Raw genomic sequence first — 22531 nt, 5'->3', positions numbered from 1 at the left:
TGCTGAAAAATAGGGACATAGTGTCTGTGATGTCACACACAGTTTTCTAATGGGATGACCTCATGGGAACTGAAACCACATCCGTCTGAAAGGATGACATCTCAGGGCCATGGTGTCACCAAAAAATGTAGTTAGTTTATTATAGAGCCATTATTCTTCATGTCAGAGTAAATTTGATGAACGACCAGTTACCTCATTAAGGACAATATTTCCGTTTTTCCCCACTTCAAAGAAATGCCTAGTCAAGTGACTGCTAATCCTAGATCAGAGCTGTAATTCTGGTTTCTTGAATTGGTCTTGGTGCGACGTAGAGGTGCCTGGAGACTGTATTGGTGGGTGGCCCCAGGAGTCCTCCAGGCAGGCGGGGACGGACACCGTGAGAGAGAGAGACGCTGCCTCCACCCCACCCCCTCCCCTCCAGCACTGCCACCACCATGGCCAGGGAGCAGCCCAACGTGGGGGACCTCCTCCCGCTCCTGGAGACCTCCGACCTCCACCAGTTAGAAGAGATCAGAGGTCTCATCAACGAGCAGCTCAGCACTGGTAGGGCCGCTTGACTTGTTTTACGTCATGGTTTATCTATCTGTGTTCGGCCTTCTGGGGGCCTTTGAGAAATTGTAATTTTACTGAGAAGTTTGGCCAGATTGCTTTATTGATGTCCTTTTTAACATCTGTTCGAACAGTCTCAAAATGTTCTTTTTTTAACATAGCTCCATTGTTGGTGGAATTTCCTGATTTAGTATGCCTACGTTCTTTCAATAACTCCTTCAAATTGTCCTTGAAGAGCGAGGGTCCATGCTGCTGAACGGGCTGGTGGACTACTTTTTGGAAACAAACTCTGCCCAGGCCATGCATATCCTCTCCTCAGTCAGAGAGCCACACGATAAGGTGAGAAATCCTCCCTACGACATCTTAACGCCTGACAACACCAGGATGTAAAACAGCAATAGTTTGTGGTGGAGTCGCCGGGAGGGTGTGCTCAAGGAGGCGAAATTAATCACCTTATTTAATGTTTTTTTTTTTTTTACTTCAAATACTCCATACAATACATCACGTGTATGTCTATACATACAGATATGGAAAAAACACAATTTTAAATCCAGTGTCCTTTACATTTTTAATTAATACAAAGGAAGCTAGCTGATTGTGTTAAATGCAGATATAACCCTGCTGTCCCTCCCACCCTCCCTCCCCTCCATCACAGCACCTTCTGGATAAGATGAACGAGTGTATGACCAAACAGGCCTGCCGGCTGCCCACCCTCACCCTGCTCGGCCACGTAATCCGCAAGCAGCCCTCCTGGATCCACAAGATCGCTCGATACCCTCTGCTGCTCTCGCTGCTCAAATGCCTAAAGGTAACGACCCAGTTATGACTTCACTTTGTGAACAAAGAACTCTCCTTGTCAAGGGCCGAGAGGTTGTGTGGATGGACGAGGATTAGAGAGTTCTCGTCCAGTTGCTCGTAGAATGGATTTATTGAAATGTGTCTTGCAAAGTTTCGGCGCTACTTACTAAGCAGCAGACGGGTCAATTAACAGCTACTTCAGTGAATATTTGTTTGGATTTATTTCCTCAGCACTGATCCTTGATGGTGGCTTTCAAGCCTCTTTGTAAAACTAATGTAGAAGTAGTTTTTCCGGACCAGAAGATTTAATACTGACGAGCACTGAAAGTGTGTTGTTGAACTGACACAACCAGTCCCTTACAGGTCTGATGTGGTATGCTATTGATTAGTCGCTGCTCCTTAGAGAAACACTGCATGTTTGTCTACTCAAACTGGACAGAGATGAGGTTTACAGTGTTGCTGCTCAAATATTTGCTGATTAAACTCTCGATTAGATTAAGGTTTTAGCCATGCTAGCGGCGGAGCACTAGGCCTGGCAAAAACCAGTCTGACTCACCGGATGTAGGCTGCTGGGATAAGTCTGGCGACTATTTCAGTCAAAGTCCATGGTTTTAATGGGTCCAGTGAGCTCCTCCAGCACTAACGTATAGGTAGGCTTCACCTCCAGGACACTGATGATCAAGTTATAAAATCACATAGTCTACATACGTCGTTTCTATTTTATGTGACATTTTGTCCCTTTTCCCAGTTTTTAGAAGAATTTGGAGAATTTGACGAGATGTAAATGTTTGGTGATTTCAGTATTCATCTGAATATGCCTTAGATCCTCTAAGTAAGTCCTTTCTGACACTCTTTGATGTTTTCGGTTTCACTTGGTTTCCATCACGTGGGATGGTGGTTTCTGCTCTGACTGTCTCTCCTGTCACATCCCAGGTGTCAGATCTCTTTTTTTTTTATTTGAAGCGACACTAGCCTGTCCTTTTTAGTGTTGGTGCTGATGTATTTACCTCTCACCACATTGGTCCATTAACTGTACTTGCTGAGCGATTGCCTGTGGCCCTGGCTGAAAATTGTACCAGTGATTGAAATGCATCCCTGTCTAGTCTGGATTCAGTTGCACCCTTTTGTACCAAAATAAGATGGTCAAGGTTTACTCTTAAGCAGGCCTGTAGGAGAATGGAACGTAAATGCTGTCAATCAAAACTGAAAGTTTTCTACCTCTCTTGGAGTGTGTATTGAATTACAAGCGTGCTCTATCCACTGCCAAAGCAGCATATTTCTCTCTCATAATCAGTAACAATAAACACACTGTCCCCACTAGCTTTTAGGCTGCTGTGGTTAAACCTCTAGTTAGGAAACCACACCTTGATCCAGGGTCTCTGAATAATTTTCAACCAAGCTCCTGTCTGTCCCGAGAAAGTAGTGCCCCCTTCCTCTGGAATAACCTTCCTGCTGATATCACAGCAGACAGTCTGACTCTGTTGAGGCGTTTAAATCCAAACTTAAAACTCATCTTTTCGCCTTAACTTTCAGTTAGCTGCTTATTTTTGATTCAGGTCTTGTACCTGTTAACATTTTCCCTCTGGTGGGTTGGTCTCAGTCTCAATTAATCTATTAAGCCTAGTACTTACAGTCCATGTTTGTCCTGCCGATGAGAATACTGTAAACTTATAAACCACTGAAAATTCTGTGCTGGTTCATTGGCCTTCCTGGGAACCGTCCTCTCTCTCCCCCCCTGGCTTTCAGTGCCTCACTCCAGATGTTTTGGATCTGGATCTTCGTCCTCTTGGAGATTCAGCCTCTCCTCTTGTGTCTCTCTCTCCCTTGTGTGCATGTTGTCTTTGTCTCTCTCTCTCTCCCTCTGGGTTTGTTTCCTTTCTCCTATGGGGAGAAACTGTGTGATTTGTAATGTAGGGCTATATAAATAAAATTGACTTGACGTTACTAATGGTTGCAGCCATTCCTGTCAAGGTTCCCACTTTACCATTTTAGTTGATTAAATACTGGTTCACATAAAGAGCTGTTCGTCATCGTAATGGCATATTTAGAAACATCAAGAAAGGGATGTTCATTTCAACCTTTTAATCTCTAACTTTCTCATAAGCATGAATACTTTTGTCTCAATTTCCCGGCAGACGGATACGGACGTTGTGGTGCTGATAACTGGAGTTCTGGTGCTGATCACTCTGCTACCGATGATCCCTCAAGCTGGGAAACAACACCTGTGGGAGTATTTCGACATCTTCGGCCGCCTGGCGTCTTGGAACCTTAAGAATCCTGGTAGGAGCTTCCTGTCATGTCTCCCAAAACATGCCTGTGCAACATGTGTGTATATGTATTTTTAATTCGTTTTGCATGGGTCATCGCCAGCTGGGGGTGGTAACTACCCCCATACTAACTCCTAGTGAAGCAAGGGATATAATGATATACAATTTATTAATATCAGAACATATTAATATTCTGAGAGATATTGCCCAGCCACTTAAAGAAAGGCAACTTTTAAATATTCTATTTACTGTATTATCTAAATCTCATCTATGGGAGTCAACCACTCTTCTGAAAGGATGTTTGCACTCGCAGGCCTCTAGGCAGTTAACTGGAGCACGAAAATCCAAATTTGGTCAAAGGGGAGGAAGTCTGGGTGCACAAAATAGGCCAAAACAAACAACAAAAATCTGTAACTCGGTTTGCTAATTATCTCTTAGCTGTTGAGGCTGAATTTGCTAGTCTGGAGTTCAAGTGTTGTGCTTTTCTGTCTCTGATATTTTCTACACGTTCAGGGCATGTTTCAGAGGTTTACCTAATCCACCTGCACGCCAGCGTCTATTCACTCTTCCACCGTCTCTACGGCATGTATCCGTGCAACTTCGTGTCCTACCTGCGCTCCCATTACAGCATGAAGGAGAACATGGAGACGTTTGATGACGTAGTGAAGGTGAGGAAATGATCCCTGCCGCTGCGCTTTGTCAAATGATTGGGCCAAATGATTACTAATATAAATGTTGTGTTCAACCTTCCATTCAGCCGATGCTCGAACATGTTCGTATTCACCCAGAACTGGTGACGGGAACTAAGGACCATGAGCTTGACCCCACCAGGTAAGTCTTGCGCTGCTCAATTCAGTGTTAAATCTTCTTTTCTACGACGGCACCTCTTTAAACTAATGGTGCTGTGCTTTGCTGTAGGTGGAAAAAGTATGAAATCCATGATATCGTCATCGAATGTGCCAAAGTGTCTCTCGACCCCAAGGAGGCCTCCTGTGAGGAGGGCTACGCCACCATGCCTGAGAACTTTTACCCCCAAATCCACCTGCGACCACAAGACTGCACTTCCAGCCCCTACACAGACCTCCACAGCAGCTACGGTCAGAAAACACCTCACACATATGAAATGAGCCCGGACGATACTGGAGGTTTACGAATGATACTGATGTTGATATTTATTTTGATTTTTAATTCCTCTTTAATTGAATAATTTCTAAGTCATTAGAAACAACAAGAGAATACTGTTTCATCCGTCAACTCTCTCCTCAACACGACGGACAGGATAAAACCGCAATTATTACTTATGTAGTGTTATCACAGGAAGTTGCAATCGACAAAAGCATCAGTTTGCAATGATCATTAAACAGGATGGGGGTTTGGTTCCTTAGATATCATCGTGTTTATCATGACTTTAATAAAATCCAACAAACGATCATAAACTCAGCTTGGATGGAGGCATGCTTTGATGGTTCAAGTTATTAGTAAGCATGCTTTTATCTTTTCTGCTGGAACTTTCACTGCTGGTTGATCAGAATCTGACATCTAGGGAGAGTTTGAAGTGTTTCGGGCCACATCTAGATGTTACACGTGTATTTTAACATAAACAGCTGTTACCTGTGAAAGCGTACAGCTGGAGTCAGCATCTTCATATTACATCTTTCATCATGGTATATGTCGTTTTATATCGGAATAGCAATGTATTTTATGATGCACTAAGTTTTCCTCTTTTGAGACACATTGTATGGATAATCTAACCAGATGGGAATGTCTGTGTCTGGCTAATCCAGCACATTAAATACCCACTGCAAAACACATATAAAACCAAAGCAAAATACCAAAGCATTTATATTGTCTCATTAATCACATTGCCCAACACTAACATACAGTCAGACAGCCAAAATATTGGCAGAACTCCAGCTAATATTTCAAAGTTAAACTGAGTTTCCCTGTTGAACAAATAAACCACTTGAGCATCTTTCTGTCATATGTGAAGTTGGTGATGTTATTTTACATACAGGGCAAAATAATCTAAAATAAATCATCCCCATTGTATTATTAACAGTAAGTACTGGTTGTGCACATGTATTGTGCTACTTAAATGGCAGTATACGCCACAGTATCCTGTAAAATGTCAGTGTAAACCAGATTAGCCTGATCACAGAATAGTAATGTGGTAAAAGTTTGCATTCTCTTAAATTTGTTACACACTATACTGCTTTTCCCTTTTGATTTGAGGATGTTTTTACTTTTTATTTAGTTTGACATCAGCACCTGTGATGACTTGTCATGATGGTAGATGTTGTTGAAATTTAGCACTGGAGTGATTAGGATTAGGAATAGGGAATGATCAGTGCTGGATTATTCAGTTATTGAAGTGAAAGGAACATTTTGGTAATTGATTAATTGTATGAAGTTAATGAAATATTTGGTTGTTCTTGCCTCTCAAATGTGGGGATTTGCTGCCTTTTTGCTCTTTTACATGTAAATTGTATATTTGTGTGTGTTTGGGTGACATTTGAAGACATCACACGGGGGGCTGCTTGTGATGGACATTTTTCAGTTTTCTGACCTTTTAATCTATTCTAAAAATCTAAAAAATAATCTACACATGAATCAATAATGATTGTTTATTGTTATTTGGAGCCAAAGTACAGTCCTGGACAATTATGTCTTTTTGTGTCTCTTGTATTTTTGATATTAAAACTGACAAACACCAAACAGTGGTGTCTAAAAGAGCAGAGGAAGACTGCAGGTTGTTAGATGCATCCATTTGAAGATTGATCAGACCATTTGTCTTCTTGACAACAGGAAGCTCTTCTTCGACCCCGTTCTCGACTCCACGGCAGCCGCTACCCCCGCCCCTGTCCTTGCCCCCCTTCTCAGGGACACAGTCCTCTTACCGCAGCCCACAGACCTCCAGACGGCAGGTAAGATCATCCATAATCCGGTCAAAAGCCGTCAAAATCTTGGTTCAGTAACTGATCAGAGGGTAATACCGCCGCACTACGTCGTTAAGCGTCTGTTAGCTGCTGGCTCTTGTACGCGCCGCCATGTTCACACTCCATATGTTACCTGGCAAATGTAGTGAGTTGATTGTTTTCGGACTCAGTGCCCTCAATCAGAGCAGCGGCTACCCTCCATGTTTTTTTAAAGACGCGGAGAGGAAGCGAGTGGACGGACAGTTTTTTGAGTCATCAGACAAGTCAGGAATTACAACACATGCCCCCCATCCTTGTCCTGCCAGTGTGTAGACACTCCTAGGGCTGGTTGCCATGGAGATGCCGTCTCTCTTTTTCTATTATTGGGTCAGGCACACGAGGGAGGGGTCAGGGTGTTTTTCTGCCCCCTGGGGTGTGTCTGGGGATTTGTTGCTGCGTTGCGCCCCCTCCGACCCAAACAGACAGAAGAATCTGGAAAACATGGGAGACCCGCCATTTTAGGAAAAACATTTTTAATTGGCTCAAGTTTGTGGTGTTGTTGTAGTAGTCGTCACTTAATAAATAATAATTACAGCAATAACAGTAACAATGCAGCAGCAGCAGTAGTAGTAGTTTTGGGAGCACCAATAAAATTCCATTTACCTCCATAGTATTTACATTAAAGTTTCAGAGTTATCTCAGAACTTGGCTCATGCAAATAGTTAGACATGATAGACACGACTGCACATGATTGAGAACCACATGTGCATAACAAGATATCCTTTATAGACGCCAGATATTTTTGCACAGCAGCAAGTCAGGCTTAAAGGAATAGTTTGACATTCAATATGAAATTACAGCCAGCAGTTGGTTAGTTTAGCTTAGCATTAAGACTTGAAACAGATGAATTGTGATGTTAGATCTGATTTTATTAATCCGTATTTAAACCAGTGTAAAGTGTAAAAACAACAGGTGGTGGTTTTACAGTGGGTAGCTGGTGAGCTGTAGAGGTGCTGTGCTGCTGGCAGATTTTGTTACCGTTGGCCAGAGCTACTCTAGCTGTTTCCCCCTGTTTCCAGTCTTTATGTTAAGCTAAGCTAACCTGCTGCGGGCTGTAATGTCATATTACGTAAAGATCTAACTCCCTGAAAGAAAGAGAAAAGGGGTATTTCCCAAAAGTCGAACTATTCCTATTCCTAAGTATTGTAGAAATGTATCAAACTATGACTTTGAAGATTTGCAGCTTCGGATCTGTAATCATTTTGCCGTTTGGTCTCGATTTCTTTGCAGAACTCCACCTGTGAACTCAACTCTTCCTGTGGGGGGAAGGACCCACTGTGGAGCCCCTCCTCGTTGTGTGGCATGGCCACGCCCCCTTCCTCCAGGGGCATGTCGCCCAACTTGGAGCTCTCCCACAGTGCCTCACACCTTCCCAGCCGCTTCCAGTGCACATCAGGTCAACACTCACATGATTACAGTAGATTTCAGCTCTCTGCTGTCAGTGTTTTAACTGAGTGACGCTCTGGAGTTTTCTTTTCTGCTGACTGCTGATTGTTTTGACCCGAGCAGGAGGGAAAGGAACGCCTGCCTCCAGCACTCCAGCCACCTCTTCCCCACCTCCCACCCTATCAGATGACTTCCCCATAATCTCCTTACCAGCCAACACAGTCCAGTCCAGTCCACCAAGAAAGGTTTGCTCTCTCCCCTCCGTTTTTAAAATGTGCCCTCAGAACACTCCTCATTTACACATTTCCCCCTCAGAGAGTTTATGATGGACAGTTGTTTATTTGTGGATTTAATTTATACCTTCATTAAAAGACAAAAATCCACAGACTTTTTCAATTATTTTTTCAGCATGACATAATTGCAAAAAGGCCAATTGTTGGATTGTAATTATTCATCACCAGCATGCTGCTTTTCATGATCGCTTAATTGTTCAGGGTCCTGGTCCTTGTATGTTGCTTAATTAAGAACATCCAAACAAATAATTACAAATATGCCAACCAATACAAAGCATCTAACTGCGATCATCTTGAAAACTCATTTTCTTGACAGCAGGAGGCAGATTGATTTATGAAACCTGATTTTTGCACTCAGGAGTAAAGCAACAGGAGAAAAGAGCTGAAGTCATTATTGGTTCTCAGCAGGAGTCAAATTCTTTGGCTTCTTGTCTCATAAATGTTCTTTATTCTGGTATATGAATGTTCAAACCATAATGGACTTAACCTGTATCTGTCAGTCATTGTGAACTTGTGTTGTAGTAAAACAGTGACTCACATTCAAATAGGTAAAGAATCTCTAAGAGTCTCTAATCGGCCTGCCCTGCATGTCTTTAATCCCACATTAAGTAAGGAGCGTGTAATTGTTCTCAGACAGAGAACAGAAAGAGATGACGCAAACCACCGATTTCTTTTTCCAAAATGAATTCATGACATAATAAAACAGTTAACTGTGTGACTTTTCCAGGATCGTCGACAAGGAGAGAGCAGTAAGCCGGCGCTGGTGAGACAGGAACCAGTCAAAGACACAGAGAAGAGCGCAGAAGTAGCCGCAAACAGAGGTCAGTCACGATGAGACTGTGACGTATCATCATTAAAAAAGTCAAAGTCTTCACGGGTTCTGAATTTCGGTTCAGGTCTGAAATGAACCCTTAGAAAACCACGGCTCCATTTTCAATCCTGAGAGAACACCAACCGTGGCAGCAGCATGATGAGCCACCAATTAACTCACAGCCGTGGTTAGTCTCAGACAGACCTGAGACCTGCTGCAATGCTACAGGATCTGGACTCAGTTAGACTGAATGTAATTTTAAACTCTGTGATGGCAAATCATTTGGATCATCAGGCATAATATTAATGAATCTTTCCCAAAAATAACGATATCAGAGGTGTATTTTCAGTTTTACGGTTTGGCTTTTTTGGTTATTTTTCTGACGTACACATTTCCTCATCAGATGCAGGAGCTGCGGAGAACGTCTCTATGACTTTGACAGAGCTGTCGGTCTTCATGAAGAAACAGGAGCTGGAGCTCCAGCTGAGGACAGAGAAAGAGAGGGAAGAGGGTGAGTATCGCTTCGACGTAGAGCACAGAACCAGATTCAGTCGGTGTGTGACTCAACATGGGAAACACAGGTCACACTGTGGGTATCTTCAATAAAAAAGACAATCCACCAAAACCAAATTATTCTGTCATGAAGTAATCACAGAAAGACAAAGTAAACCACCAGAAATTATATTTTGATTTCTCTTTTAGCAGGTGGAGAACCACAAAAAAAGCTGCTTTGTTCTGTGCTCAGAAACAAGTTGGCTAACAAACGTGTTACACTCTTTTTATGTGTGGCAAAGGAAGGCCTGCATGTGCAATGATTGTGTTTTAGGGATTCCCGACTCCAAACCATACAGATATTTGCCACACCATAAACCAGCTATAGGCATACATCTGCCTGTTTTATGGAGACATTTTCTTGAATAACAACATATCAAAATCCTCCATGTTTCACAGCAGAGTCGGGACAGTATTTTGTTTCGACTGAACCAGAAAGTTTTGAATTGAATTACATCTTTAAGCCAAATGAGCCGGAGCTCCTCGACTTTGACTAAACATCCAGGATGCCAACACATGCCTGTTTATATCCCTGTGTGTTCAGATAGCTCTGCACAGTTATTGGTTTAAATCCCACTTGAGCCACTTGTACTAAAAATAAATGCACCTACAGTACTGGGAACTTCTTTGGATAAAAGCATCTGCCAAATGGCACAAGCTCTGCTGCTAAAGCTAGCCGCTTAGATTCAAACATTTCCTTTCTCTTTGGGGGAAAAACTTTTTTACTTGGTACTTGCTGTAATATTTGAGCGCAGACATTCAGAACATACATTCAGGTGTAACTCCACCACAATCCTCCATATGTTGTTTCTGCTGCAGCTGCCATCACAGAGGAGTTGCTGAAGATCACCGAGGATAAGCAGGAGCTGTCGGGCCTGAGGGGCTTCGACTCTCCTTTCTATCACACCACTGAGACTCTGACTGGTTGTCAGGCCCAAGACAAGACCCTCTCCAATGCCCAGCCTGGAGGCCCCGTCCGGGATATCCACCATGTTGTATCGATGCCAGACAAAGCGGAGAACATTGCGAGTACCAGCGGTGTTGGGAGCGAACGGGGAGGAGGAGGAGGAGCAGGAGGAGACAGCAGGAGTTCAGTCCTCGGCCTCGAGCAGTCCTGGTCCTTCCAGTCAGGTTTCACCCCCATCGATCACCACCTGCACCGGAGCCCTTCTGCCCCGGACGAGGAGGTGGGCAAGTTCGGGATGTTCTCCCCAAGCCCGTGCAGCAAGACCCCGGCTCCGGTGCCCTACGAGTCGTTTTTCGACCTGGCCCTGCCCAGGGCAGCCTCGCTCTTCGTGGGCCAGAAGACGTCGGAGGCGGTGCACAAGGCGGCGATGGAGAGGCTGTCGCAGTGGGAGGAGGGGTTGGAGGACGGGGAGGAGGAAGGGGTAGTGTCTGCTTCACCACTGGAGGTGCTGGATCGCCTTGTTCAGCAGGGGAGCGACGCCCATGATAAAGTGCTCAAGAGGTAAGAGGCTTCACATCTGCACAGGTTGACTTTCAGTCAAGGTTTTCTAGCTTGTATTATTCTAATTTATTTCCACCATTTTGACTTTTGCGCCCTTTTCAGTTCCTTCAACAAAATATAGATGCAGATATAGATTAGCACATGTTGAGGATTGTGCAGCCGTGGAGGAGATATATGCTCCCTGAATGCTCTCCAGTTCTTTCAGTATGTTTCCTGAGGAAACTCAGGAGTGTGTTTTGATGTGCTGTCCACTGTGCAGAGCCTGCCAGTCTATTACTGCAGCCGAAAGGAAACACCCAGTTGAGAACAAGTATGACATTGTTCAGAGTCCGCCGCCCCCTTTCTTTCTCCACACACACACACACTCTCTCACACACACACACACACACACACACACACACACACACACACACACACACACACACACTGAGCCCGTCCTCCAATAACACAACAGCAGAGACAGTGTCAGCAAAGTTAGCGCTGGGCACAGAACAATCTGGCGTCGCTCATTTCAGTCGCCCATCACCCTCACGTTTCACACGACCTGATGGAGAGAATAAAGTCAGCGGAAAGTGAGACCAAAGTACGGCTGAGACAAATATCCATTTATCACAATATGGTCACTTGTAAGTGTGGGCCATATGGATGATAATGTGATGATAACTATAGCAGCATTATCTCTATCGATACATTAAGACATCTAGTGGAAGAATTTCTCAATGTTTTGGCCATTTTTCAGGAGAACAAAATCAGCATTATTTTGAAGAACTTAAAAGAAATTTTTGACATTTTGGGAAATTCGCTTTTCCGTTATCTTGTCAGGAGTTCAATTAGAAGGTCGATACCACTCTATTAAATATGCAGCTGGAGTCAGGAGTTAGCTTAGCTTAGCATAAACACTGGAAGCAGGGGGAAAAAGCTGGTTCTGTCCAAAGGTTAAGGATAGTCTGACACTATCTAGGATAGGAGTCTCTGCTGGTTTCCTGGCAACGTCCCAGTGACGACAGGACTCAAGTCATTGTGCCCGGCCAAGAAATACCTCCAGCATGTAACACAACTTTTTTACGCTTTGTTTTTTGTATGGCTGAAACTAACAAGACATAATGTGTTAACTGGTGAGCTGTAGAGATGCTGGTGAGTGGATTTCGTTACCTTGGCTAGCTGATCCCCCTTTATGCTAAGCTAAGCTAACAGTCTCCTGGTTATGTGTGTATATTTACCGTACATACATGAGATTGTAACATATGGGGGGCTGTATCACCATAGTATCATGCGTGTTAACCTGTTCTTTCCACACCTTTCACCCAAGTTGTGTCTCTTAATGTAGAATAGTTCAGTCTGTGTCTGACCTCTTTAACTGCACTGTTTCCTTATGAATTTCTTGCAGCAGTGGCGGTAAACAAGGTTTGAGATATAGTTTATGTTTTAGTTAGATTACAGCTAACATCGATGGAATGTGGGTGAATTTGGCTGCACAAACATTCTTTTTTTTTTTCCTGTTGCATTTCTAAAACACTTATTTATACATATTTAAATGGTTATCTGTACCATCTCTCATCGTATCATTACCATCCTAGCTGACATAAATCACTTAAGTGTTAAGCTGAAGAGAGAAACACCCCAGAGTGATCATCCTTATAAACTGTTCTTTCATTCTCTTCTTTAACAGATTACCTTTGCCAAGTAAGTCAGCTGACTGGACGCACTTTGGAGGTAAAGCACTCGCACGCTGACGCACACTGATAAAAGAAGCTCTCATAAAGACTGCAGATGGAGCATTATTTAGGCATGACTAGCGATTTGTCACGAGCTCTGAGACACGAACAGCATGTTAAAATGTTACCCGGCCAGACAGGGAATTTGTTCAACTGAGGTTTATCAAAACACACAAAGTTCCCACAGTCATGCAGAACCTGATCAACTCAGAAATCCCAAAATTGTGCAGTTTAGAGAGTTCATTATGTACCTCCCTGTGTGCCCTCAGTCAACCAGAGCAAGAATCTTGATTTTTCTCCAGCTGCAGTTCACAACAAAATAAAAGCACTCTGTGTTTTTGTTAAAACTCTCTGCTTGATAGGAGTTGTGTCATTTTTGATTGCATCTAAAACAAAACTCTACTCAGCGCTGACTGATGTAAACAGGGCAGTTAAGGTCTTCTTGGATCAAATTCTGGAGAGAGAATGTATCTCTAAATGTTCTTTGTCTGCTCTTTTCCCCTTCGTACATCTGAACAAATGAAGCTCTGTATCCAGAGTTATGTTGGGCAGTTGTAGGGCTTGAAGAGTACTACATTTCTCACCTTTTTTAAATATCTTTATCATGTGATTAACTGGGTAAATAGCAGCCTTATGTCGGCTAATCAGAGTTGTTACTGGTTCAAATCCAAAGACAAGGTTGGGTTGGATCAATAATACTGACTCCCTTAAATAACTACCATCAGGATGTATCGAACAGTGGAGCTGCTGCTGTTTTCAGTCCCGTTTGCCTGTTTGGCCATGAGACCAGGATCAAGTGATTAGTTTTAGGTGCAGATCCAGGAAATGATTTCTTTAAACTGAGAAGGAACTGGGAATCCAGCACACATTGCTGCTTGTTCTCTCTTCATTTGATTTCAACATTTTTTTTCATATAACATTAGAAGCAAACGTTCTCAAAGGTTTAATGTCTAAAGACCAGCAGCTGTTCAAGAACTATGCCAAAATAATATCGGGAGCTATCTGATCAAAGAATAAAAAGATTATGAATCCGACTTAATGTTCAGTTGCCAACTTTCTGTACTTTTCGGACCATTTTTCGGTATTTGTCACATATTGGTCAGTAACAACAAAGTAGGCTGAGGTTCGATGCACAGCGGAGGTCTATGCTCTTTTAAATACTTTGTAGTCGGGCTGCAACTAACAGTTATTTTCATTATCATCACAATTCCCCAGAGCCCAAAGTGACTTCTTCAAATTGCTTCTTTTGTCCAACCAACAGTCCAAAACCCAAAGACTTTTCATTTACTGTCACAAATGACAAGGAAAAGCAGCAAATCCTGACATTTAAAAAGCTGGAACCTGCAAATTTGTGACATTTTTGCTTGAAAAATGACTGAAACTATTAATTGATTATCAAAATAGTTTTTAATAATTTCCTGTCAATTGACTAATCGATTAAGCGGCTAATCGCTGCAACTCTAATTTGTATTGTTTGTAGTTTCTTGTCTGTGTGTGTGTGTGTGTGTGTGTGTGTGTGTGTGTGTGTGTGTGTGTGTGTGTGTGTGTGTGTGTGTGTGAGAGTGAGACTGATCAGTAAATGTTCCTTTTGTAAAGTTCAAAAACGCACAACTTGGCTCGATCACAGCTATTACCTGTGCTATTCTGCTGCTCCACACTTAAATAATAATTAGGCTCACTTCTAGCTGTGTGTGTGTGTGTCAGGCGCGTGACATTATTACATAATTACATTATTATTACCACGGCCTCCCCAGGCTCGGCTCCGCTGGACGAGCTCCACACGCTGCGCAGCCAGCTGCTCCTGCTGCACAACCAGCTGCTGTACGAGCGCTACAAGAGGGAGCAGCATGCTGTCCGCAACCGACGCCTCCTCCGTCGCATCATCAACGCCACCGCACTGGAGGAGCAGAACAACGCAATGGCAAGTTCGCATGTGCTCATTATCACACATTAGCCCTGTTTAAGAGCTAGAAACAAAACAAAAAGAAAACAGTATTTAAAGTGATCAAAAGCACAGTGTGCATTTGTTTGCTGAGATGCAGCGACACAGGACAATTAAAGGTTTGTCCGGCAACTGGAGGCTCACATGTTTGATCCCTCGACAACCAGCGTGCCCATTTTGAACATAATGAGAGGAGAAAAACACTAAATTCTTTTTCCCTTCAGAGATATCCTCTGATCCCTGAGGTATTTGTGGCATTTCATAACATATCCAGCTGCCAAATCAGTCGAGCATCATCTGCAGCACAAAACGGAGCTGACTGTAAACCAGACAGATTGCTTTTCAACAAGTGGCGGTTACAAGGAAGCCATGAAGGCTGTTTGACTCCAGGGAGAGGTGGAACACCAGTCGGCTGAAAGAATAATTCATTTTCTGCTAATCTTTAGGAAATGTTGCACAGTGATTGAGTTTTGTGGAGGAAAAATGTCTTGTGTGTCCATCCACAAAACACTAGCTGATGTTTTTGGGAGAAAAAATGGTACAAACTGCCTTAAAACATCTATTATTTCTAAGGGACATTTCGAAACTCCTGTACACTTTGTACTCAACTTGCGCATCTGTGTGTGTGTCTGTGCAGAAGGACCAGCTGAACCTGCAGAGCGTGGACATCTTGTCTCTGAGGGAGAGTCTGCAGGTGGAGCAGCAGCGGTACAGGCAGCTGTGGGATGACAGGGAGACAGTGGTGACCAGGCTGCACAGTCAGATCAGACAGCTGCAGCAGGGACGGGACGACTACTACACCAAGAACCAGGAGCTCCAGGTACACACACACCGATTCAGAGATATACGAAGACAAATCTACAGGCACGCAAGGACGAGATATAATATGACTCTTTTGAATCCGGTTCTGTTTTGTGTCTCCAGAGCAAGCTGCAGGAGTGTCAGAAAAGGATGGACGAACTGGAGGCGGAGCTTCAAAGGGCCAACAACAAAGTCTGCCACACTGGTCACCTCCTCAACCAGATGACCATCAAGGTAAAGAAATACCTTAGGCATGCTCTGATTTAACAAATTGTTTCCTATAATTAAAAGCCCCTTTCAGACATGGAATACGTAACATCGCTGGCTTCATCTGTCTGTTTAGGTAATTAGATAATTTAGGTTTTACATAAGGCAAAGAAATGTATTACAACAACATTAAAAACATGATAATAGTCATTATATAAATGTATCCTTTAAAATATCATTTAATTATGTTTATAGACATAGATAAGAAATACAGTTCTAGTGCAACTACAGTGCAGTAATAAGATACAAAAAGAAATACAGGATATTAAAGTGCAGTAGAGAAACAAATCAACTGCTATGTAAACATTCCTTATGGTTTTAAAATTAAAATATATATATATTTTTTTTTTTTACCTCTTCTTTGCGCTGTACTGGGTGTTGGGGGGGGGGGGGGGGGGGGGCTTTGTTGATTATGTCTATAATATGTGTATCCATCTCTTTCATTACAAGAACCTTTTGGGAGTGTGTTTTGTTTTTTTTTGCCCTGACATTTCCAGTTCTTCTTTCTTCTTCTATTCTGCTTATATAGGGGCAGTATGTACTGGTATATTATTAGCACATAATACCCCTTTACTGAAAGAATTGAATTTATATTTCTGCCAAAACGAAGGATGTCCTCTTCATTTTTGTCTTCCATGTCTGGGCAGGTGTTCAGTTCCAGATAAGAAGATGAACATGTCTCTGCTAACAAACCCATATGGGCACTATTCACACAGCATTTTCTACTAACGACAAACTGCTTGGTGTTAAATCAAGATTGTTTGGTCGTTGCCCTTCAGGCTCATCCAGTGTAACATTTAAATTTAAACTGCTGCTTTTCTGAGTGGAGGAACTGGGCAGGGCAACGAGCAGGCTGGAAGACTGTTGGCTCAGACTTGGAGGGGGGGAGTCACGATGGCACGCACCCCCTTCCTCGTCCTGCCACCTCTCTGTAGACTGCAGACTGTCCCAGGGCTCGGTTGCCTTGGAGATGTTGTCTCTCCCTCTCTATTTTTGGGTCAGCGATGCGGGGGGTCTGGGTGTTTTTCTGCCTCCTGGGGTTTGTCTGAGGTCTGTTTCCCTCCTCTGACCCAGACTGAACCAAAGTCCTGACAAACAAAGAGATTTTTGGTTCAGGAAACGGGCATTTCACATCAGACTGCATCCACACGGTTGACCAAAGGTCCTTATTTATGATATGTAGACAGAATGAATAGTCTGTATGGTGTAAATCATGTGATGTCAGGGCCTGGGGAGCGATTTCTTCAGATTATTTCCATAGAATGACTGTAAAGCCATAGTCACGAAGTAGCATTTGTTTCAGACAAAAGCAGTAGCGTAGAGTGATGCGTTAACTGAAATATTTTGCACGGCTCATTTGCTGCAGCTTGTTGAATCTTGGATGCATTCAGCGACCATTAATGGCTAATTCTGTGCTTATTGTTGAAGTATTCCCAGATGTTTTCTGGACAGGTTTGATTTGTAGCACAATTGCCGTTCTGTCCTCCATCGTCATTGTTTGTCTCGTGTGTCCTTCAGCTGAGCAACAGTGAGAGCACCCAGCAGCAGATGAGCTTCCTGAACAAGCAGCTGCTGCTCCTCGGGGAGGCACATAAGCTGTCCATGCAGGAGTTACACCACGCAGGCACCGATAATACAAAGGTATGCTGTGTGTGTGTGTGTGTGTGTGTGTGTGTGTGTGTGTGTGTGACAGATGCAGAGAACTGCAGAGACGCGGTGCTGAGGTGAAAAAAGGGACACTAATTGGGTTTGTTGGGCATCAAGTCAAACCGTCCCACTGAAGCGTTTTTAGCTTCGCTGTAACATCATGCATCTAGGTATGTCATGGTCATAGTAATCCAAAGTATGAGGAGGACTTCAGTGTGGTCAGAAGGTGAATCATTTCTAAGAAACATCATCTCAAGCTTTATTATTTGTTAAGTCTATCGTAAAATAAATTCTGCTCATAAACAGGTTTCCTGACATGGAAAGTAAATCTAAAGAACGATGTGCGTGTTTCACCCTGAACAAAGCCTGACAGGTCCAGGGGTGTTCAAATTGACTCACCATCCAGCGTTGAAGACACATCTACCAGCTTCACATAAAAGATGTTTTTGTTGGTCCTCTCCTGTAGAGCTGAAATGATTAGTCGATCATCAGAAGATTACTCAGCAACTATTTTGATATTTGATTTGCCAAATATTCTCTGGTTCCAGCTGAATATCTTCAGGATGCTTTATCCTACTTGCTTCATTCAAATGATTCATTTGATGATGACCTAGACACTTTTGGTTTTGGATGTCCAGAGCTTCACTGAATGCACCGCAAGACACAAAGATACCTGCTTTGAGTCTGCGTTAAAGTACTTTCACAAGCACTGTAGATAATGTAAGAAAATAGCATTCATTGTAAATAGAAAAATAGTAATGCACATTGAAAAGAACAAGCTGTTCTCAAATGGCTGAATTTGTCATAAAAACGCTCCACAATCTTTTTTCACTCTTGTACATTTCTTGTTCCTTCCTGCTCTTTGTGCCTCTGTGGACCCACCGTCCAGGAGGCCCAGATGCTGCAGGTGTCTTATGGTAAAGAGGTGGAGACGCTCAGGCAGAGCCTGCTGGTTCAGGGTCAGAAACTGGAGGCAGCGCAGCAGAGAGTCGCCGAGCTGGAAACGCACCTCTCCAAGAAGGAGCACCTCATCGTCGAGCAGAAGAAGTTCCTGGAGGACGTAAAATGTCAAGCAAAGTGAGTATGAACTTCCAAGTCCTCAAAATATGCTTTGAGTGCAGCGGCTAAATCAGTGGGACACGAATCGTTGTAGATCAGACGTCATCATCTTTTTGTTTGTATTGATAGAGGCAGGTACAAAGCTCCTGTGAAAATATTCAGTCACCTTTTTCTGTGCCTGTAGTGTTTCTCTCTTTGTATCTGTCACATCTTATGTCTTCTCTCTGTATTTTCTTTCCTTATTTCAATTGCTCTCATGTTCTCTTTCCCGCTGTCTCGTCTCTCTCTTTGCAGGGCGGAGCTGCAGGCCTCCGACAGCAGGTATCAGGCTCAGAGGAGAATCACTCAGCTGCTGCAGACTGAACTCCTGCAGCTCTACAGCCGAGTGGAGATGGAGGCTCCTGCCAGTACCGCCACCAGTTCACCACCAGGGGGCAGAGCAGACCTACACACTCACGCTAATTCCAGGTCAAACTCCGCGCACTCGCTTTTAGTGTAGCTGATTTCTTTTCTTATACTATCTGGTTATCTGTTTGTTTTCCTGTCTTTAGATAGTCTGCGTGGTATTGTGTTACAGCTACATGGCCAAATTTACTACGCAATTGAACTTCCTTTTGCACTGCTTTTACAGTTTAAAGTGACCAGCATCTACTTGTGATGGTCACAACTTATAAACATACAGTATATGTTTGCAAGTTGCAAGCAATTCACCCAAAGAGATCTTCTCTCTGGTCTTCATTATTCACTACCACTTTACATAAGCTAAAAATGTTAGACAAGAAAAACAATTTCTAGCAGAAATAGTTTCCCCCTAAATGTCTGTCTTGTTAATCATCTGTCGACCCCTCAGATATATCTTAGATTATGCACTTCTAGACTTGTTCATTTCATCATCATTCATGCTCATCAACTTGTACCAGGTTCAGGTTTCAAATATGCACCAATTTTACTATTAAGCTGCACCTGATAAGCTCTGGCAGTGTATGAATAAATGTAATTGATACTGTACACCTGTTTATGTAAGTGTTAGTGGTCTTGTATTCATAATGGTACTTGCATACATATTTATTATTATTATTATTAATGCATTAATATGTCTTGGTGCTTGGGTTTTCTTTACATGTGAATGTCTTGCCCTCCACAGTGTGATGGTGCCAGATGGACCAAGTAAAACTCACATCAACGAGGAGGCGGACGGTAGACCACCTCACGACTCTCCCCTGGGCAACGGCAGCACTTTATCGCCAGGGCAACCAAAGGCGAGCAACTCTTCCAAGACTAAGGCCAACTCCATCAACGGCAGCCAGGACCTGGCCCCGCCCCTGCTGGTGGAGCCCTCCCTGTCCTGTCCCCACACTAACCCGCTCGCTCCCCAGCCCCCCTCCGATGCGCCGCTCACCGTGGGCTCCTACCCCAGCGCCAAGAGCTTCCTGGGCATGAGGGCGCGCGAGCTGTTCCGCAACAAGAGTGAGAGTCAGTGCGACGAGGAACAACCGCCGCCGCGCCTGGCCGGCCTCGCTCACGGCCTGAAGACTGAGCTGTGCGTGGAGCCGCCCTGCCCAGGTTATATCGCCCCTGTCGGCCCTGCCCCTCCCCCCATCCCGACTCCACCTCCCGCTCCAGCCCCAGCCCCTGCCCCAGCCACTCCTCTCACTGTGCCCACCAAGGAGCCCCCATCTGAGCCCAAGCAGCGGGCCTCCAGCCAGGAAAGCCCCCGCAGGAAGGTAGGGGCAGCGCCAGGTGGAGGGCGGGGCCAGACGGGGTCAGTGCGCCCACGGCAGCAGCAGCTAAAGATCATGGACTACAATGAAACACATCACGAGCACAGTTAGAGACGCAGAACTGAGCCGGGATGCAGGGCGGAGGTGGAGAGACTGAAGTTTAATGATGGAGAAGAGCTACAAATCAGCGAAAGAGTACCATGTCAGCAACCTCTTTGGAATTCAGTGTTACATGTCCCATTCCTCTGAGTGGACAACAGGATTTGCCCCATGTTTTTCTACTTTTCCCCGCCTTTTTTATACTGAGTCATTCCCCTGAAGAATTTTGACAAGGTGACAGAGATACAAAGTCCATGCGCTGTTACCAGTTGAGATGCTTAGACTTATGATTTTGATTATGAGACAAAGATGCTCAAATGCCGACAGGATGTGATGGAAGTTATCAATAACTTGCATGTGACACTGCGAGTGTGACGATTTAAAGGGCCAGTTCACCCAAACTACAAAAATGTACGTTTTCCTGCTAGTTAAGCTTTAATTTGGCCACATTTTGAGATCTGTCTCTGAGATTTCTGCCTCCACAGCCAACACAATGCAAGAGAATGCAATTTTGTTTGTGACGCTCACAGCATTGAATGATTAGATTTTAAAAGATTTTTCTGACATAATGTCACAGTTACTCTGGATAATCCACAGACCTCACTGTGAACCTTTTTCAAAGGGACTATTTCTTTAGTAGAAAGTAGTTCCAATGAAAACTGTTTCTGGAAAGACAAGTTGCTGTCAAAATGTATGACATTTTTAAATGCTGTGAGCCCCACAAATTCCTTGCACTTCCATCATGTTGCCCATGGAGACAGGAATCTCAGAGACAGATATCTCAAAACCTGGACGAAGAAAACCATAACTATCTGCTCTAGCCGACATCACTGGATCTAAGTGAGAAAATGTTTGTAATGTAGGTTTACTGACCCTTTAGAAATGCTACCACTTCTAATCAAATCAGATATTAAGAAACACCAGAAGAGCAAGAGATGTTGCATTGGTCAGGATTGTCTGTTAGGCGTGCTTTGGCATTGACCGTGGACCGAAAAAGAGTACATGTCTAGCGAGTGTTACATCAGAGCAGTTGAGGTGGTCAGTATGTGCCAGATGTTTGGCTTGTTCTGGTGAGACCTTGGAGGGTGACCTTGTTGTTGCTTGACTGAATTGGAAAACTAACATTTCCAAACTCCATCGGGTTTTTTGTCCAAAATAAGTCAGAAGGACAACGTGTTTTGTTTTGCGAATGTGTCATGTTGGTTCTCGTATTTCAGCAAAGATGCAATGAGGAAAGTGTATGAAATTTAGAAACTGACGAAATTTTATGCATTTTTATCGATTCCACCTTCTGTTGTACATTTTAATTTTTTTATTTATTCTGCCATGAAGGGTTCTCAAGTACATGTCCTAAATTTGAATCAGACCTGGCAAGTGTTACAAGCCCAAGCTATAGAAAAATCATGTTCCTCTGTTCGAGACGACCATTATGAAGTGCCATGCATCCATTTGTGTTCTGGCTGAATTCAAACATCTCTTAAGAGAAGTGTTGTTTCTCATGTCGCGTGTACGTTGAGCTGATACAGTGAGGGAAAACATTGTGTCCAATCAGGTTTGTTTCTGCAGGTCTGATAAAGGCAGCGTAACCTTGTTCCTTCTAAGTATTCTACGTAAACTCCAGTTTTGAAAGTCGTCTAAATCCTGTTGTCCACTGGGAACTCCTGCTGTCACTTCCTTTTGCCTCGCTATCTAAAGCATGTTCAACAATCCACTTTAAATGCCAACCGTAGTAACTACAGCAAGACAGAAGGTACAATCAGCACAAACTGAAGAAACCAGGACTCTGACCAGAGCTGGAGAATCTGGGACAAAATGGCAAAAAAGGAAGTTCTTAAAGCAGTGGCTTGTGTTTAACTGTGAACAATAAAGATCGTCTTCAATGTTTTGCACTACAATTCTGAGTTTTGCTTTTTTTGTTGCTCTTGAATGGAAGCCCCCTCCATTTGGTTAGAGCCCCTGTGGAAATCCAGCATCAAGGTGTTTTTCTCATTATGTCCAGTGAAGGTTGAGTTTGTTTTCGGGATCGGACACTTTCAGGTGTTTGCAGATTGAAAAGAGTCGGTTCGTCCTCCTCAACTGTGTTGTTGGTTTACAGCTCGATAGAAAACAGATGAACAGAGAATGAATGGTTATCTTTGGTGGATCAGCCCTGTGATATTTCGCCCATCTGGATACGAAAGC

At 43.5% G+C, this 22531-nt stretch overlaps 1 protein-coding gene across 1 annotated transcript; it reads left to right on the top strand.

The window, feature by feature from the left end:
- Nucleotides 1–434: 434 nt before the first annotated feature.
- On the top strand, nt 435–22245 carry tsc1b (TSC complex subunit 1b). Its single transcript, XM_070924150.1, has 21 exons — nt 435–543; nt 785–888; nt 1205–1357; nt 3483–3627; nt 4128–4282; nt 4372–4445; nt 4533–4711; nt 6420–6538; nt 7820–7985; nt 8096–8220; nt 8996–9089; nt 9483–9590; nt 10451–11099; nt 12769–12812; nt 14569–14735; nt 15394–15576; nt 15681–15791; nt 17343–17465; nt 18361–18548; nt 18825–18998; nt 19675–22245. Exons 1-21 carry the CDS (start codon nt 435–437, stop codon nt 20360–20362), a joined length of 3858 nt encoding a protein of 1285 aa, XP_070780251.1. The 3' UTR covers nt 20363–22245.
- The last annotated feature ends 286 nt before the right edge of the window (nt 22246–22531 follow it).

Source organism: Enoplosus armatus, chromosome 18 (genome assembly GCF_043641665.1).
Source record: "Enoplosus armatus isolate fEnoArm2 chromosome 18, fEnoArm2.hap1, whole genome shotgun sequence".
In the NCBI taxonomy this organism is placed as follows: domain Eukaryota; kingdom Metazoa; phylum Chordata; class Actinopteri; order Centrarchiformes; family Enoplosidae; genus Enoplosus; species Enoplosus armatus.
This window is presented reverse-complemented; position numbering and strand designations above follow the sequence as displayed.

Excerpts from the sequence above, each read along its gene's own strand:
- tsc1b (XM_070924150.1), top strand. The coding sequence starts at position 435 with ATGGCCAGGGAGCAGCCCAACGTGGGGGACCTCCTCCCGCTCCTGGAG. Across the intron at positions 12,813-14,568 it reads TGACTGGACGCACTTTGGAG|GCTCGGCTCCGCTGGACGAG; the intron begins GTAAAGCACTCG and ends CGGCCTCCCCAG. Across the intron at positions 14,736-15,393 it reads AGGAGCAGAACAACGCAATG|AAGGACCAGCTGAACCTGCA; the intron begins GCAAGTTCGCAT and ends GTGTCTGTGCAG.